The sequence below is a fragment of the Mastigoproctus giganteus genome, chromosome 14 (assembly GCF_048544385.1).
Source record: "Mastigoproctus giganteus isolate SK-2022 chromosome 14, ASM4854438v1, whole genome shotgun sequence".
Taxonomy (NCBI): domain Eukaryota; kingdom Metazoa; phylum Arthropoda; class Arachnida; order Uropygi; family Thelyphonidae; genus Mastigoproctus; species Mastigoproctus giganteus.
Window position 1 is genome coordinate 30,194,131 of NC_143588.1, and position 20,433 is coordinate 30,214,563.

The 20,433-nt window shown below is 37.4% G+C and overlaps 1 protein-coding gene across 1 annotated transcript in view; it reads right to left on the minus strand.

Moving 5' to 3' along the window:
• The window catches only part of LOC150075040 (uncharacterized), a 302,603-nt gene that overhangs the window by 199,993 nt on the left and 82,177 nt on the right, over positions 1-20,433 (minus strand). Inside the window, exon 3 of the mRNA XM_090389065.1 lies at positions 19,006-19,192. Coding sequence (XP_090245191.1) covers positions 19,006-19,192 — 187 coding nt within the window. The remainder of the gene's footprint in view (positions 1-19,005; positions 19,193-20,433) is intronic.

A 20,433-nucleotide genomic window follows, 5' to 3' on the forward strand; every position in this document is an offset into this window, starting at 1 on the left:
AAGTTTTGTGCTTCATGTACCCACACCATAAGACATTGAAGTGCTGCAGTTCATATATAACGAATTTGGAGTCCCTGTCACAAAAAGTAGCTAGTGAGAAATTGCCGTGAATGCATACAAATTCAATGTAATGTCCAGTCTGAGAAAAAAGTCTTTTTAACAAATGAAATATAACCCGAAAAACTGAATTCCACACCATGGAAGTATTATCCATAGTAAATTGCAGTCAGACTGTGGAAGTATTCTCATCAGTAAATTGTAGTCAGAAGATGAATGCAGATCTGTTGCAAGTGTGTCATCTTCATAAGCATTGAAATATGCTTAGTTAGACGTTGACGTTTCCAGTGGACTCATTGAGTACACCAACTTAAAAGATCAATCCGTGATGAAATGCACAACCTGAAGCACCTAGTCTCATTGAGTACTCAGACTTGAAAGACCACTTGGGGAAGCACCTATTCTTGAATACACCTAAACCTCTTTTTATGCAAATTTTTTTTACACGAATTCAGAGTTACGTGAATTGGGATATCAAAAATAATTTTTTTACGCTATTTTTATTCACTTTTACGTGACCAACCTAAAGTCTAAGTTAGGAAAAAATCCGTAATTCAAGAAAATTCTGAGAATTTTGTAGAATTGCATTCTTGTTTCAATTAAGAAAATTCTAAATTCCCCGAATTACATAACTGACTGCGCATAAACAAAAAAAAAAAAAAAAAAAAACAGCAGTTGTTTGCAGTTTGAATTTGGTTTCTCGTATCAACTTAGAAAATTCTTATGAATTTCATTTATTGGTAATTCCCCGAATTACATAACTGACTGCGCATAAAAAAGCAGTTTGAGTAGACAGCACAATTACCACATTTTTTGCATTTGCATTTTTTAAGTGAAATCAAAATAAAAATCGCATTATAAAATTAATAATTTTGCCAAGAAATAATAAATGGTAAGCTACATTGTATGTAATTTTCAAACTTTCATTTCATTAACCGAAGATTTTAATCCAGCCCTCACATGATGTTGCTGATAAACAAAAAAAATAAGAAAAGCCATTTCCTTGGATATAAAAATTCAAATTTTAGATAGTCTTCAAACTTTGGAAAGTGCAACGGCTGTGGGTAAGCTTTGGAGTCCGTGAATCAACTATCAGATTTTTTTTTTTTTTTTTTTTATTTTGGTAGTTGTTGGACATATTGCACCTCCCAAGGTTTTTTTGTATTTTCTACTGTGATCCAAGCCCGAGGCGGGATTCGAACCCGCGACGTTTGGGTTGCCAGGCAGGCACTTTACCCACCCGGCTAGTGCGGTCGGCCTATCAGATCTATAAAAAAAAATGAAGAGGCTATTAGAAAAGCGGTATGTTCTAGTACAAAATCGAGTGCAAAATTATCATCATACACAAGAGATGTTGTTCTAGAAAAGGCCAAAAAAGCTTTAGTGATGTGGATAGAAGATAATGTACAAAAAAGAATGCCAGTTGATGGAAACTCCATCAAGCAATCAGCACTGAGATTTTATAAACAGATTAAAAAACTGCGGTCAGATACTTCATCTCAATCGAGAAAAAAATATGAATTTCATGCAAGCAATGGTTGGCTGGCTAAGTTTATTAAAAGACATGCTCTTCATAATATAAAAATTAAAGGTGAAATGGCTTCTGCTGATGAAACAGCCACTAAAGCATTTCCATAAAAACTTGCTAAAATAATTGAAGATGGAGGTTACACTCATGAACAAGTTTGGAATATGGATGAAACTGGCCTTTTCTGGAAAAAAATTCCAAACAGAACTTACGTATCAAAAATGCAAAAAACTGTTGGTGGGTTCAAAGCAGCAAAGTATCGCATAACACTTCTATTTTGTTTGAACGCTTTAGGAGATCGGATGTTAAAACCACTGCTCATAAATCGATCATTAAGACCACGGTCAATGAAAGGCTTGGATTTTCAAAAATTGCCAGTTCATTGGATGGCTAACAATAAAGCTTGGGTGACCATTGATATTTTCACTGAGTGATTCCACAAACATTTTGTGCCAGAAGTTAGATGCTATTTGAATGACAAGTGTCTCGAATTTAAAGTGCTTTTGATTCTTGATAATGCACCCGGTCATCCTGCCATAGAACGCCCAAATGTGTAATTTGGTTTTCTGCCGCCCAATACCACATCATTGCTACAACCTCTAGATCAAGGTATAATTGCGACTTTTAAAACATATTATGTCAGACGAACATTTCAGTTCGTTTTGAACAAGCTAAATGATGATGAAACACTGTCAGTTATAGATGTGTGGAAAAAATTTTCAATTATGGATTGTAATGATCAGGTTCGATTTTCATTATCTGAATTGAGACCAGAAACTATGAATGCATGCTGGAATGCTATTTGGCCCACATGTGTTAAAAAGAATGCTTTTGTTCCCTTCAATCATACTGCAGAATTCCCCAATATAATAAGTTTGGCATGTGAAATTGGCGGAGAAGGATTCGATGATCTTATATTAGCAGATATCGAAGAATTGTTAATTGATAAACCTCTTGGAGAAGACCAAATAGTGGAGATTGTTTCTGAGACTCCTGAAAGCGAAGAAGTTAATGATAATGATCAATATAATTCTACTTTTACTGCTGATATAATTAGCATTAGCATTAGCATTAGCATTAGTAGAGGCATTTGATGCAAGAAAGCAAGCTTATGCAGCATCAGCCAAAAAAAAAAAAAAAAAAAAAAAAAAAAAAAGTAACATAAATAAATAAAAATAACCACTTCCACTTCACCCCTCTGTTCGTTCGAAATACCTGTCCAGCTGAGCCTTAAACTTATTTAGGCTATCAACTTCCACGACAAGGGATGGAAGTCTGTTCCACCCACCAACCACCCGCTGGCTAAAGGCAAATTTCCGCACATCTATCCTACATCTGTCTTTCCTCAATTTGAATTTAATTAAAGAAGGTCTTAAACTGGCCAGTAATTTAGGCAATTATTTTGCCCAACATGATCCAAATGAAGAACGTGCTGAGAAGTTTTCACGTGAGCTTAAGTTGTTAATGTCTTCATACAGAGAATTATATCGCGACTTATATAAAGCATCAACACAGCGATTAATGACTGAGTTCATGCCTAAAACTACTGAAACAACCAGTGGTACTTTTGTTCAAGACATGACAAAAAGAATTCCACAAGTTGAGGCAGAAGTCGATGACAATAATACCATATCTAGTAGTTCTAGTGATATTACAGTCTCACGAAAACGAAAGCTTTCGCGTTTATTGTCAGAAACTGATAGCGAATAACATAATTTTTTTATAGAATCCTTAACAAACAACTGAAATGAATATGTTTTTTTTTTAAAACTTACTAAATTCATTATATGTATGTGTGTTCTCCATGAAATGTAAATAAAAATCTTATGATCCTAACGAATTTAATGTTTGTTTTTTTCATTATTTTGCTTATATTTCAGGTTTGGTTGTTGTTGTTTGGTTTTTAGGAGCATTAGCAACTAAGGCCATATTGTTCCGGGGATATGCGGTGGTCATTCCCTGACCTTTCTGCATCCTCCGTATTTGGTGGCTCATGGGCTCGAACCCCAGTCTAATCAAGAACCATGTGCTACGCACTGCTGCACCTGCCAAACCTGGCTACAGAGGCGCCTTCAGATTTGGAACCAATCTTCACTTTTGCTATGGAGTCAGTAGTTCTTTTTATGTGAATTCTTTTTACGTGTAATTTTTAGGAACGTACCTATCACGTAAAAAGCATCCAGTGATTAAATGTGGGCTAACTAGGGATGAACTGGCCTATTTGTACTAGTCCTCTTGAATAATTAATGATTGTCTGGCAGCTGCTCATGCCTGCAGTACCAGGAACTGCATCACACAGCTATTGTCCGTGGCACAAAGAACCGGCTTCCAGTATTCTAAAGATCACTAAATGAAGCAGCTCACCTTAGGACATTGTGTTGTAGGAACTGGTAACACCTTGGAATTACAATTTCAATATGATTTAGCTGGAGGATCAACTCACGCAGCAAGGATCATTCAAAAAAATGTTGTAGGAGCTTTTCCCGACATGGTAAAAATTATTTTCAGTATGATGTTGCATAGTTCACGTTTTAAGAAAGAAATAGTCACCTCCTACTGAAGAGGATGTTGGTTTTCACCTCCACAAGGATACAATAGAAGATGCGAGTTTGACACGAGTGTCACCTGTGGTTAAATCGCTTCTCCATTTTGGTTGCCGCAGCTGAGAGAAATATTGTACATGTATCAGTTTCAGTCACGAAAAACTGGAATGTGCTACATCCATTTCACTCAAGAAAACTGGATGTGCCATGGAAATACATAGGCTTAATATCATTACTAAATGTAACTTTCTTGTAATCACACCCAGTAACTATGTCATCCAATACAGGAGTTACAATAGAGGTACACTGAGACTGCAGCTTATCAATTGTTTTTTTAAATTTTAATTGATTCTGGAATATTATCAGTGCACAAATTATGATTTAGGCTTAGCACCTAAAGCTAGATCATGCTGGATTTGCATAGCATTATCTTCCATTTCAGTTTGAAATGTCCGTGTAGAGACAGAATTTAATTTTCAGTTCACCATTAAACTTGGCATGTAGTTGAAGGTACAATAAGAATTCCTAGGACGACCCTTTAAATTCTGTAATTTTATATCTTCATTCATAAAGTAAGATTTTGTCTAGGTATACTGGGATGAGATTTTGCAAGTGTTAACAAAAAAAACCCTTTTTTACACTACTGAATTTAGATACGTTTCTCTTGTGTCTACTTTTTATGTAAGTGAAATTTAATGAAGTGAGAGTTATATTTTTAACAAGACAATCTAACAACATTGCAAAATTATCATTCAATTTTGATGGAAATAAATTATGCAGATCCTTATCGGTATAGTTTTTTACAATGTTAGTCAAGGTACATAGTTGCTCAGTAAGGAATTCCTTACTATTCTGTAACAAGGCCAATTTTTTCTCTCTTCAAACAATTTTTTTTCTCTCTTCAAATCACTCTTCAAACTCGAAAGTTGGGTCAATGTATGAGATGAAGTGAGGGGGTAATCTGTTTAAAGAAATTCTCATTAGACAAACAATCAGAATTTACATTTGTTTACTTAGATCTATTGATCATGTCTTCATCCAAATGCAAGGCTTCGATATCATTACAAGAGATGGACTGGGATGTGATATTATTATTATTATTATTATTATTAATAGCCATATGGTGCAAGGAAGCCCGAGGCTTATACTGCACCAGCAAAAAAATTCCCGAGTTACCCTGAAAGAGAGAGAGAAGTAGAAAGGAATCACCAAGAAAGAGAAGAATGATGATATCCAGCTCAGGACCCTGGGTGTGCCAAGCCCATACTCACCAGGTGTGAGCCCCTGACTCCATCGGTGTCTGAATTATTAGACATTGAGTAAACGAGAATCACTGATGAGTTAACCAGAGAAAATCCATTACACGTCTTACAACAATGTTTAGATATCATTACACAAGATTTGCAAAACTTCTCAGAGCAAATCAAGAAAGAGAAGAGCTCCTTAGCTGCATTCAGAAAATACATACATCTGACTAAACATAGCAGTGATTCAATCAAGCTGGTAGCAGACATGATGAAAGCTACTCCGGATCTTTAATTGTGGAATCCACGCAGGGGTTAAGAAATTCCTTGTCAAATATATTTACATTACAAAGTCTCAAGCATGAGTTATCATGAGTTATCAATCATATTTTCAAAAATATTGGCTTTTTAGGAAATTCCCTGACAAACACTTTAAACAGTAACCTCACTCTCTGGCAGTGCCATCTACCATTCTAGTCATTGGCAAGGAAATGAAAAGAAGTGTAGCAAAGACTTCTTTAATTATGTAAACACTAGGAAGAAGGAGATGAATCATAATAGTCCATTGGATAATAATGGATTAACTGTTGATGATCCTAATCAGGTTGCTGACACAATGAATAGATACTTTGCATCTGCATTTACACATGAGGAATTTTTTAGGGATGGAAATGTCAAAATATCATATCAGATTAACAGTAGCCACTGGCAGAGGTGAAAGAGATTCTTGCACGGCTTCTATTGGAATGAGCAGAAGCCTGAAAAACAAGATGCAGGATATTTCAGAGACTGCTGGGAGTCATTGCGGTACAAGTAAATACATGGTTTGTGTTAGGGTAGCTAAGAATAGAAATAGGTGCATGTATAGTTGCGTGAACACCAATGCTAGGAGTTTAGTAAATAAATTGGATGAATTTGAGGTATTGCTCAAAACATCAAAGGCAGATATTATTGCGATATCAGAGACGTGGTGTCACACAGATATAAGGAATGCAGAACTGGAATTTGGGGAGTACAACGTCTACAGAAAGGATAGACTGGATAGGAAGTGAGGAGGGGTTATGCTATTAGTTAAGAAATACATAAAATCCAAGGAAGTGAAGCCAGTGGACATCGCTGGACAGTGCAGTGTCGAGTCAGTTTGGTGTCACATAAGCATTGGGAGATCAAAATTGAGAGTAGGAGTGTGCTATAGGCCTAATGACTCTGATGAGTATAATAAGAAACTGTACAGGGAAATAGAGTGGGCCAGTAAATCAGAGACTCTTATAATGGGAGATTTTAATTTCCCAGATACTGACTGGAATTTGGGGGCTGGTCACTCACACACTAGCAAGGCTTTTGTGGATTTATTGGATGATTGTTTTCTACATCAGCATGTTCGGGAGGCAACTAGAGGGAGGAATACTCTTGATTTGATTATCAGCAGTGATTCTTCATGCATTAAGAATCTGCAGATAAATGAACCACTAGGTGGCAGTGATCACAGTGTGCTGAAGTGGGATTTACTCAAAGAGGTAACTACCATTAGGGGTAAAGGGAAGGGTTATTGCTTCCGTAAAGGCAACTACGATGGACTGAGACAGTATTTAAATTCTATACAGTGGGACCAACTGATGATGTTACCAACAGCAAATGCAAAATGGGAAGCATTCAAAGAACTTATCTTGGAAGCTACTAGGCTTTACATACCAACTAAGAAATATTGTTCAAGGTTTAGGCCTAAATGGATGTCAGATGAACTAATAAGGCATATGGCAGAGAAGAAAAATGCATGGGATACATACAAATTAACACATGACACAGAAGCCTATGATAGATACAAGTTGATCTGTAACCAAGTTACCAAGGAGGTTAGGCAGGCGAAGGCAGATTACAAGAAATCTTTGGCAAGGGTTGCAAACAAAAACAGCAAAGAGTTCTTTACTTATGTAAATTCTAGAAGGAAGGGGATGAATCAGATTTGTCCACTTGATATCAATGGGTCAACTGTTGATGATCCTGCTCAGGTAGCTAACAAACTAAATGAATATTTTGCATCGACATTCACACATGAGGAGTTATTTAGCGAGGGGAAAGCCAGAGGTGTATTCAACTTTAGCAGTAAGCTAGAGAATCTTGTAATAACTGAGAGTAAAGTGGAGGAGAAATTGTTGAAGATAAACACAAGAAAGGCACTCGGGGTGGATGGAATCTATCCAGTTATATTAAAGGAGGCAGCAGAGGAAGTAAGCAAACCCTTAACCATAATTATGAGAGCTTCCTTGGACTCAGGGGAGGTACCCACAGACTGGAGATGTGCAAATGTGACCCCAATTCACAAAGGAGGATCAAAGGCTGACACAAGTAATTATAGACCTGTGAGTTTAACTTCTGTTCCAGGAAAATTAATGGAGGCACTAGTTAAAGAAGCACTGCAGGATCATTTAGACAAGACTTCAATTATAGCTCGGACACAGCATAGTTTTGTTAAGGGGAAGTCTTGCCTGACCAATTTGATTGGATACTATGATGCAGTCACAAAGGAACTGGATACAGGGAACAACTTTGATATTATATACTTGGATCTTAAAAAGGCTTTTGATACTGTTGTACATGGAAGACTGCTGCACAAATTGGAGCAGTGTGGCATTGGAGGCAAATTGCTGCTGTGGATAAAGGGGTGGCTGAGGGGGAGAAGACAGAGTGGTAATCAATGGACACTGCTCGTCGTGGACTAATGTTATTAGTGGAGTCCCTCAGGGCTCAGTGTTGGGTCCATTATTGTTTTCTGTATTTATAAATGATATTGATGATGGTATATCAAGCTTAATGTCGAAGTTTGCAGACGATACAAAGGTAGGCAGGGTTGTCAAGGACACTACTGAGACTATGCTGCTGCAACAGGATCTGGAAAGGTTGAGCAGATGGGCTGAGAGGTGGCAAATTATGTTTAACATTGACAAATGTAAAGTACTACACATGGGAAACAGCAACCCCAGAGCAACGTATCAACTCTGTGGTACTACACTGACAGTGGTAGAGAATGAAAGGGACCTGGGGGTGGTTGTGCAGGCAGATATGAAGCTCTCTGAACAGTGCAGACGGGCTGCACTGTTCAGAGAACTATATATCAATGATATATAGGAATTTTTCTAGCAGGGATAAGGAGGTGATTATTCCCTTGTATAAGGCAATGGTCAGGCCACACCTAGAGTACTGTATACAGGTCTGGAGGCCTCATTTCAAGAAGGATGTAGAGCTGCTGGAACGAGTATAGAGAAGGGCAACAAGATTAGTGAATGGAACAAAGGGCTGCTCTTACGAAGAAAGGCTTATGTTTTGCAAATTACAGTGTCTGGAGACTAGGCATCAGCGAGGTGATCTGATAGAGGTGTATAAAGCCTTGAATGGTTTGAGCATGCTCAATGCTGATGGGATTCTTCCTCTCGCTCAGAAAAATCACCTGAGAGGGCATAAATTCAAATTGAGGAAAGACAGATGTAAGATAGACGTGCGGAAATTTGCCTTTAGCCAGCGGGTGGTTGGTTGGTGGAACGGACTTCCATCCCTTGTGGTGGAGGTTGATAGCCTAAACAAGTTTAAGGCTCAGCTGGACAGGTATTTTAAACGAACAGAGGGGTGAAGTGGAAGTGGGTTTTTTGTTTTTTTTTTTTTTTTTTTTTGGGTGATGCTGCATAAGCTTGCTTTCTTGCATCAAATGCCTCTACTAATGCTAATGCTAATATTCTAACAGAGTCGAACGATTTTGTGATAACTGAGAAGAAAGTGGATGAGAAACTTTGAAGTTAAACGTAAACAAGGCACCTGTGGCAGGCTGATGGGATTATCCAATTATATTAAGAGAAGAAGAAAAATAAGTAAGTAAGCCTTTGATCATAATTATGAGAGCATCCTTGAATTCAGGGAAGGTTCCCAAATCTATTCCTATTCAGAAAAGAGGGATGAAAGAGTGAAGTAAGTAATTATGCACCTTTTAACTTAAAATCTGTTTCTGCAAAAATAATGGAGTCATTGGTTAGAGAAATAATGCAGGACCTATAGAGGAGTGAAGTTATACCATAATCACAGCATGGATTTCAGTGTTCTCCCCAGAAAATTTTGCTAGCCGGGTAGCATTATGAAGTAGCCAGGTGGGGAAATGTAATACTTTGCAATATTATAAAATTTTATGTTATTTATAAAAGTGACTTAAGCAATCCAGAGCAAAAATTAATTGCATAATTTAACATTATATGCTCCTGTCGCATTGACCTCAATCGCATAGTATGTTCAAATTAATACTGATTGAGATCAGTGGGCAGTACTATACGGTACCGCAAGAAAGAATCGCTTAAATTTTAGCCGGGCAGTCATTTAAATTCACCGGGTGGTGTACCCATTCGATAGGTCCTGGGGAGAACACTGGATTTGTTAAGGAGCAAACTTGTCTGACCAATCTGATTAAACTTTTGAAGTAGAAATAAAGAATGTGGATACAAAAGGAAGAGAAGGGTAATGAGATTGTTCACCAAAGTTGGTGCTCTTACTAATTTCTTGGTAAGAGTATCAACTTTCTTGGCTTTAGTTCTGAAAATTTCGGCATCCGGAGACCTAATGCATCTATGAAATGATCTGATTCAGGTATTTCAAAAAAGTACATATAATAAGTACTGCAATATATCAAGAAAATATGAAATAGGAGGGTTTAAACAGAATTCAAAAAACCCAAAAAATTTAACAATTAAAAAGAAAGTTAGGCACCTGTCAGGTGACTCGCCACAATTTTTGATACATTTGTGCACCGCCATAATCAGGTTAAGTGACATAAATGACCTCAAAAAAAATTAGAAAAGCTGCTGAAGTTAAATGAGGGCAAGTCTCCATGGCGTGGATTGTATATATTCAATTTTAATTAAAAAGGCTGCATCTGAGCATTAAAACTGTTGGGATTGTTAACAAGAGCATCACTAGGCTTCAGGAAGATCCATTTTGACACAAGAAGTGCAACTGTCTCCCCATTCTGCAAAGGTTGTGCAAAAAGGGGAGTTGGGTAACTAGAGACCAGTGAGTTTGACTTCTGCTGTAAGGAAAAACATAGTCTATGGTTAAGAATGCAAATCAGGACCACTTCAACAAGAATGGTATCTTGAATTCCAGAATTCGTTCATTAAAGGGAGGTCAAGCCTGACCAGTCTGGTAAATTACTATGATGCAGGTCATTGAACAGTTGGATGCAGGTTAGATTTTGACATTATGTTTCTAGACTTTACCAGAGCTTTTGATATTATCTCTCATGGAAGGTTGCTATATAAACAAGTTGAATCTACTGGTAAGATCCTATGCTGAATCACTGGCTGGCTAAAAGATAGGAGGCGGGGGTATCACAAATGGTCAGTCTTCAGATGGACCAGTGGGGACTTTAAGACTGTGTTGGGTCTCCTCCTGTTTTTTTAATTTTCATAAATATTGACAAGGATATCCAAGGGAAGCGGTGAATGTATGCTGATGATCTGAAGGAGGGACAGGGTTGTTAACAATCCGAGTCAACCCATGTTGTTTAAAAAAGACTTGGATTGGTTGCATATGTGGGTCGAAAAATGGCAACTAAAGTTTAATGTCTCTAAATGTAAGGTTATGTATTTGGGGAAGTGTAGTCCTGGAGTCTTGTATAAGCTAGGGTGGGTAGAAAGGAGCTAAAAGTGGCTCATGGCAAAATACTTAGGCGTTAAGATTCATTCTGAGGTGAAATTTTCCATGCAGTATAAAACAGAAGGCTAGGAAGGCACATCATGTTCTGTCCATCATTAATAGGGACCTTTACTAGTAAGGAGAAGGACGTCATCAACCTTCTGTATATATGATGTCAAAATTATGTTTTTCCTGAATTTTCATGAGAGATGAGAAAAAAAGCTTTATTGTTTATTTAGATATTTCAGTAATGAAGTCTGGTGAAGTCGCCTCTTCTTTTTCTTGGCGTACAAGTCTTTGTAGCATCGAATCCCACCTTGTAAAGTTTGCCGTATCTTGATGCTACGTTCAACGTTCGGATCTCCATTCATAATTGCCTCACAGGCCATTTCAATCCCCCAATAAACTTTCTCCAATTCTTCTGTTGAAAATTCTTCGGCAATTGTCTGAACTTGCAATTCAAAACCAGTGAAATCGTTTGCCAAGTGGAGCAAAACATGCTGTCAAACAGAATGCATGTTGTTGGCAGTGATTTCTAGCCAAGGTGCAGATATATTTTTGATCGTATTTAAAGGGGTGAAAAATAAATTGTGAAATGAAAAGTTTGAAAAACTATCACGTCATCTCATCAGGATGGAATTAAGAATACTGAACACTATTGCATGTTGCTGCTGACTGCCTCAAGGGAGCTATTGGCACAAGTGCATGTGAGATAATAGAGTTGGCACTGCAGCATATATGTAGAATAAATGTCTAGGCTATTGAATGAGTTTTAATATGTGCAGTAAATTTTTGACTTAAACTTAATTGGAAACTGTTATAGTGAAACCTGTGCAGTTTCAAGCCGTGCTAAGTGAGGTATTGCTGTATATACTTCTGGTATTTCCATCCCTAAAAACTTCCGCATGCCTCAATGTAGAAGTAAAATATTTATTCAGTTTGTCAGTAAACTAACCTGAATAGGATCAACAATAGTTATGCCATTCATTTTTAGTGGGCCAATGTGGTTTGTCTTTTTTCTTCTAGCTTTAACGGAAGCAAATAATTCTTTGTTATTTTTCCTTGCATTCTTAGCAAAAGACTTCACATAATCTTTCCTAGCTTGCCTAACCCAACTAGTGACTTGATTGCAGAATAGTTTATTCTTATTGTGGCTCCTGATAATTTTCAATCCTATTTAGAATTTGCAGTTGGTAGCAGCATCATCAGTTGGTCCCACTGAAAAGAATTTAAAACTGTCTAAGACCATTGTAGTTAACCTTTACAAAAGCAAAATTCCTATCCTTTATCCTTGACAGTAGCTACATTTTTAAATAAATTCGGCATCAGTTTAAAAGAGAATTGGATACCTTTTGGAAATGGAAACAGTATGAACATTCCATTTCATTTTTAATATTGCTATTTTTTGAATGATGAAGAAAAAGTTTACTTCTTGGCATCATTTGGCCTTACTAATAACTAATTATAAATTTAGTCAGATGTAGGTGGTCTCTTCCCAGTGATATTGCTGATTTTGAAGAAATCAATAATATTCTGTTAAGTAATGTTCCTATTATATTTGCTGTTTCACAAAGTTCTTCATTTCTCTTAGCAGACATTTTTCTAATTTTCATCAGAATTAAGAAATCTAATAAGAACAAAGTGGCAACTTCCTCCTTTATGAGATTAACCTTTTATTCTTTACTGCATTCACTTCTCACTTCACCTACTCCTTGAAATGCTGTTGCTGTTTTATTTTCTAATCATGTTCTTACATCATCCAAATTGCTATCCTTATCAACATTATCGTTTATTACATTTGACACCCTCTTTCTTCGTTCCACTGAAATAAATAAAATTACATCACCATCATTTAGTACATGCTCTTGCTATTGTACTTTGCTTTACTTCACTTCACTTCATTCCAATCAGTTCCTTAAGAAAATAAATTACTATAATCAAATATGAAACCAAATACAGTGGATTCCGGTTATATAGCCATTGGTTAATCGGGGCAGCCTTTATTTGGGGCAAATCTTAAAAAACAGAAACCAATCGAGAAAACAGCCAGGGGTTTACTTCGCTTAATTGGGACAGCATGCCATTTAATTGGGGCAGGAGACCGCAGCACTAGAGATCACCCTACGATTGTCTCCGACGATACCACGTGGTTCGGTCAAAATTCTGGAGGTCACAACCATAAAACAATAAAAACAATTAGCATTCACCCGTTTATTGGGCTTTTCTGTTAGTGAAATCTATCATAAATGGACAGTAAACTCGATCTTACTGAATTTGCTAGATAATACCGACAGCTGGAATTCTGTGGGTTATTATGGTGAAATGTGTTTACACTTCCATGAAATCTTCAATCATATAAAAAAATTAATTTTCAGATCTTCTCTTCATTCCTATTTTTAAAGCTTCGTAACTCGTTACTCCGTTTTCACTTGCGCATATTGTGTTACTTGCAATTTGTGTGTGCCGTGTTCTTTGTTATTGATTGCTTATCTTTTTACTGTTTTAAATTTTAACCTCCACCCACAAATGTCAGTGAACAGAAATGTCAACTAGTTAGTATGTACATATTACAGTACGTATTAATTATTCCAATTATCACATATTCTTTCGATTTTCACACATTTAATTTTTTAATTGGTAAGGTAATAAAGGGTAAATTTGTGCTTAATATATCTTTGCTTTTATAGCCTGTGGATAATATTCCTCCTATTTTTGATAATTAGAATTGCTGTTTAATAGAATTAAAATTCAATTCACAAACGTGATCACAATGACCGGTGCTTACTGCACATCATATAGTGAACGGTACTTTACTATGGTGACTCAATTGTAATGTGATAGCATTAGCATTAGTAGAGGCATATGATGCAAGAAAGCAAGCTTATTCAGCATCAGCCAAAAAAAAAAAAAAAAAAAAAAACACCACTCCCATTTCACCCCTCCGTTCGTTCGAAATACCTGTCCAGTTGAGCTTTAAATTTGTTTAGGCTATCAACTTCAACAACAAGTGATGGAAGTCGGTTCCACCAACCAACCACCCGCTGGCCAAAGGCAAATTTCCGCACATCTATCCGACATCCGTCCTTCCTCAATTTGAATTTATGCCCTCTGAGGTGATTATTCTGAGCAAGATGAAGAATCCCATTGGCATTGAGCATGCTCAAACCATTCAAAGCCTTATACACCTCTATCAGATCACCTCGCCGGTGCCTAGTCTCCAGACTCTGTAATTTGCAAAACTTAAGCCTTTCTTCGTAAGAGCAACCCTTTGTTCCATTCACTAATCTTGTTGCCCTTCTCTGTACCCGTTCCAGCAGCTCTACATCCTTCTTGAAATGAGGCCTCCAGACCTGTATACAGTACTCAAGATGTGGCCTAACCATTGCCTTATACAAGGGAATAATCACCTCCTTATCCCTGCTAGAAAAATTCCTGTATATCATTGACAAGACACCATGAGCTACTCTTGCAGCTCGTCTGCACTGCTCAGAGAACTTCATATCTGCCTGCACAATTACCCCCAGGTCCTTTTCATTCTCCACCACTGTCAGTGTAGTACCGCAGAGTTGATACGTTGCTCTGGGGTTACTGTTTCCCATATGTAGTACTTTACATTTGTCAATGTTAAACTTCATTTGCCACCTCTCAGCCCATCTGTTCAACCTATCCAGATCCTGTTGCAGCAGCATAGCATCAGTAGTGTCCTTAACGACCCTGCCAACCTTTGTATCATCTGCAAACTTGGACATTAAACTTGATATACCATCATCAATATCATTCATAAACACCGAAAACAACAACGGACCCAACACTGAACCTTGAGGAACTCCACTAATAACATTAGTCCACGTTGAGCAGTGTCCATTGATTACCACTCTCTGTCTTCTGCCACTCGACCATCCCCTTATCCATAGCAGCAATTTGCCTCCAATACCACACTGCTCCAATTTGTGCAGCAGTCTTCCATGTGCAACAGTATCAAAAGCCTTTCTAAGATCCAAATATATAATATCAAAGTTATTCCTTGCATCCAGTTCTTTTGTGACTACATCATAGTATCCAATCAAATTGGTCAGGCAAGACCTGCCCTTAACAAACCATGCTGCGTCTGAGCTATAATTGAATTCTTGTCTAGATGATCCTGCAGTGCTTCTTTAACCAGTGCCTCCATTAATTTACCTGGAACAGAAGTTAAACTAACAGGTCTATAATTACTTGTGTCAGCCTTTGATCCTCCTTTGTGAATTGGGGTTACATTTGCACATCTCCAGTCTATGGGTACCTCCCCTGAGTCCAAAGAAGCTCTCATAATTATGGCTAGGGGTTTGCATACTTCCTTTGCTGCCTCCTTTAATATAACTGGATAGATCCCATCCACCCCAGGTGTCTTTTTTATGTTTATCCTCAACAATCCCTCCTCCACTTTCCTCTCAGTTATTACAAAATCATCCAGCTCACTGCCAATTTACTTTACCTACATCATTCTCCTTCCTGAATAACTCCTCATGCGTGAATGTAGATGCAAAATACTTGTTTAGATTGTTAGCCACCTGAGCAGGATCCTCAACTGTTGAACCATCAATATCCAGTGGACCAATCTGATTCATTCCTTTCCTTCTCGAGTTCAAATATGTAAAGAACTCTTTTCTGTTTTTCTTTGCATCCTTTGCCAAGGATTTTTCGTAGTCTGCCTTTGCCTGCCTAATCTCCTTTGTGACTTGGTTACAGACCAACTTATATCTATCATAGGCTTCCATGTCCTCCATTTGATTGTACAGTGAACCAATTGTAAAGGGGGGGGGAACGTGATCACAATGACCGGTGCTTACTGCACATCATATAGTGAACGGTACTTTACTATGGTGACTCAATTGTAATGTGATTTGATTGTACAGTGAGCCAATTGTAAAGGGGGGGGGACGTTGTATTTTTAACTATTTACATGAAACTTCGGATAATTGGGGCAGCCGCTTAATCGGGCCAAAATGCACTAGTCCCAATGTGTCCCAAATAACCGGAATGGACTGTATTATCTCTGAAGCAAGCTATGGTCACTCTGTGACTCTTGGAAACTATTAGCAGTAAAATACGAATTAGAACAAAACTAGTGTATAAAATCTTACAGGCGCATTTTAGCCACAGTAGCTCTTGAGCCAAGAATTCTTAAATCAATCGTTCAATCAATCAACTTCATTCCAACTTGCAGCCCAGTTGAAAGTAGCATATTTCAGTGGTCTCGGACAGTTTTTAAATTCTGTACAGTGGGATAAACTGACGATGTTACCAACAGTAAATTCCAAGTGGGAAGCATTCAAGGAATTAATTGTGGAAGCTACTAAAAATTTCATACCTATTAAGAAATATTGTTCAAGGTTTAGGCCTAAATGGTTATCAAATGAACTAATGAGACTCATAACAGAGAAGAAAAATGCATGGGATGCATATAAATTATCAAGCGACTTGGAAGCCTGTGGCAGATATAAGCTAGTCTATAATCAGGTGACAAAGGAGGTTAGGCAGGAGAAGGCAGATTATGAGAAATCTTCGGCAAAGGATGCTAAGAAAAACAGCAAGGATTTCTTTACTTATATAAACTTTAAAAGGAAGGGAATGAATCTGATTGGTCCACTTGACATCGATGGTTCGACTATTGATGATCCTGCTCAGATAGCAAACAAACTGAATGAATATTTTGCATCTACATTCACACATGAGGAATTATTAAGGTTGGAAAATGGCAGAAGGTTATCAAATTGTAGCAGGATACTTAATGATTTTGTAATAACTGAAAGCAAAGTGGAGGAGAAATTGTTGAAGTTAAACATAAGAAAAGCACCTGGGGTGGATGGGATCTATCCAGTTATATTAAAGGAGGCAGCAAATCAACTAAGCAAACCCTTAGCCATAATTATGAGAGCATCCTTGGACTCAGGAGAGGTTCCCACGAATTGGAAATGTGCAAATGTATCCCCAATTCACAAAGGGGGATCGAAGGGTGACACGAGTAATTACAGACCAGTTAGTTTAACTTCTATTCCGGGTAAAATAATGGAGTCACTGGTTAAAGATGCATTGCAGGATCTTCTAGACAAGACTGCAGCAATAATTCAGACACAGCATGGGTTTCTTAAGGGAAAGTCTTGTCTGACAAATTTGATAGGATATTATGATGTGGTTACAAAGGAACTGGATGCAAAAAATAATTTTGATATCATATATTTGGATTTCAGGAAAGCTTTTGACACTGTTGCGCATGGAAGACTATTGTACAAATTGGAGCAGAATAGTATTAAGGGTAAGTTGCTACAATGGATAAAAGGATGGTTAAGTGGGAGAAGACAAGAGGGTGGTAATCAATGGGTGCTGCTCTTCTTGGACTAATGTTATGTGTGGAGTCCCACAGGGTTCGGTGTTAGGTCCACTGCTGTTTTGTATATTTATCAATGATATTGATGAAGGTATATCAGGCTTAATGTCGAAGTTTGCAGATGATACAAAGGTTCGCAGGGTTGTTAATGACAGTAATGGGAGTGTGCTACTGCAACAGGATCTAGATAATTTGGGCAGATGGGCTAAGAAGTGGCAACTGAAGATTAACCTTGACAAATGCAAAGTACTGCATACGGGTAGAAGTAACCCCAGAGAAACGAACCAACTGTGTAGTACTACACTTAAGGTGGTAGAAAATGAAAACGACCTGGGAGTAATTGTGCAGTCAGATATGAAGTTTTCTGAGCAATGCAGACAGGCTGCCAGGGCAGGTCATGGGATTTTGTCAATGATATATAGGAATTTTGCTAGCAGGGAAAAGGAGGTATTTTATATTTTATTTTTGGTAGTTGTTGGCGCATAGGCTTCTGTGGCCATAATGCACCTCCCAAGGTTTTTGTAGTACTTTGATCCAAGCCCGAGGCGGGAATCGAACCCACGACCTTAGGGTTGCCAGGGAGGCACTTTACCCACCCGGCTAGCCCGGTCGGCTGGAAAAGGAGGTGATTATCCTTCTCTGTATAAGGCAATGGTCAGGCCACGCCTTGAGTACTGCATACAGGTCTGGAGGCCTCATTTTAGGAAGGATGTAGATTTACTTGAGCGTGTACAGAGAAGGGCAACAAGATTGGTGAGGGGAATGAAGGGATCCTCTTACCAAGAGAGGCTTAAGTTCTGCAAATTGCAGTGGCTGGGGACTAGGCACCTGCGCGGTGATCTGATTGAGGTGTATAAGGCCTTGAATGGGTTGAACACGCTGAATTCTGATGGGATCCTTCCACTTGTTCAGATTACAAACCTAAGGGGGCATAAATTCAAATTAAGAAAAGACAGATGTAGATTAGATGTGCGGAAATTTGCCTTTAGCCAGCGGGTGGTTAATTGCTGGAACAAAGTTCCATCTGTCGTTGTGGAAGTTGATAGGTTGAATAAATTTAAGGGGGAACTGGACAGGCATTTGGAGGGAATGGTGTGATTTTTTTTTGGCTGATGCTGCATAAGCTAATACACTTGCTTTCTTGCATCAAATGCCACTGCTACTACTACTATTTTATTTGACAATTTTTGGCAGTAGACCATATTCTACTGCCAAAAATCCATAGAGCTGTGGTACTGGAAAGTAATAAAAAGCACTTGATAAAAATTTTATTGGCAGATGCATGCAAGGCATTATCTAACAATAAAAATGTTAAGACATTTTTATTGTTAAGAATGTTGTCACAGATTAATGCTTTTATTTGTGACAGCATTCTGCAAGAAATTCAGAATTGTATGATTAGATTCTTGTTTAGGAAAAATTTCCCTTCTACATAAATAAAATGAATACACAAAAAAGAAGGCAGTCCAGAGGGTTAAAATTAGTGTTGTTTACTGCAATTGATTTAAGAAACATTCTCTTAATATAATATCTTTAATTAAATTTAAAAAAAATTATATGGTTAAATTTTTTCATAAAATGCACAGAAATTCTTACCGTCTGAAACATTTTCTACAACTTGACTAGATAAAGATGGCTCTGAAACAGCTAAACTGCTATGTTCATTAGAAACTGTTGCAGAAAATGATGGCAAACCTTCTACACTACTTGTTACAGGAACAAGTGTTTGAGAAGAAGATAATGAAAATGGCAGGTTTGACTGAGTATCAGGCAAAGTTGGTGCCTATAAAGATAACAAAAGTGACGAGGCATTAAAATAACGTAAAATACAATGCATTCATACTAAAAGTGGTTACCAGGAAAAACACTTTAGACAGTACTAATTTTAATCCTACTGGAAGGGTGTAAAAGTATAAAGGGGAGAGGGAAGGCATTATAATAATATTCTCGTGAATAGAGTTCCCACATTATCTATTACTAGAACTCATCTTTCACCACATTTCAGATACCCTAATAGTAAAAATTCAACTGAGTTTTCTATGCCTCTTTCTTCTTCTATCTAAAAATTATATAGAAAAGTCTCAAGAGTATGGTGGATAAGGTCACCACAGGAGAAGGATTATTTCCTGCATCATCTTTGCAATATGTTATCAGGTGTTATGCTGGAGCATTATACTTTTTCACTTCACCAATATAAGTTATTTTATAATTCAAGCCTATCTTAAATGATCTAATAACTACAAGTATCATTTTGCAGAGACAGTCTGATTTGGTGACCACAGTTCAAAATGAATTCTGCCTTTTATATCTCACCATATGCAAAGAATTGCTTTTTTTTCTTTTTTCTTTTTTAACACAGAACACAATTCTACAATTTTGAAAGGAATTTAAGGAAGCACTAATTGAAAGTGCAACTCTACCTGCTTAGAATGTCTTGTCTTTTGTGTCTACCAGGGAAACATTCAGAGATAAGAAAATTTGTATAAAACTCTCAAAATCAAAAACCAAATATGAAACAAACATATTTAAATATTTATATGACAAGAATTTCATCTTCTGGGTCCCAATTCGTCAAGAACCATGATGCCTCGGTGAATAAAAGGAAAGACAGCATTTCTGTCACCTCTAAACCCTACAGCTAGGATGGGTTGAAAGACTAACTCCTTTGCTATGAGACAGTCTTAACTGCATAGTATTGAAAGCCAAAAGGAGGAAAGCTTTGAAACAAACCACTATATAAGCTCAAGATAGTGTAGCCTTGATAGAAATTTGAATCAGAAAATGCTGAAATGAAAATGATTTAAGATGATTAACTATGTGTGGGGAAATGGGGACAAAAATAAACTTGTAATCATAGAATATGAAATCTGAATACTGCATGACAACCAGCTTGAATGGAAAATAATTCTTAAATTGGAACAGAAAATAAAGTCCATCAGTAAGGCTACAGACAGTAGATGAAACAATAGTATGGACAATGCAAGCCTTAAACACTAATCTAAATAGTACTGTTCCATTAAAGAC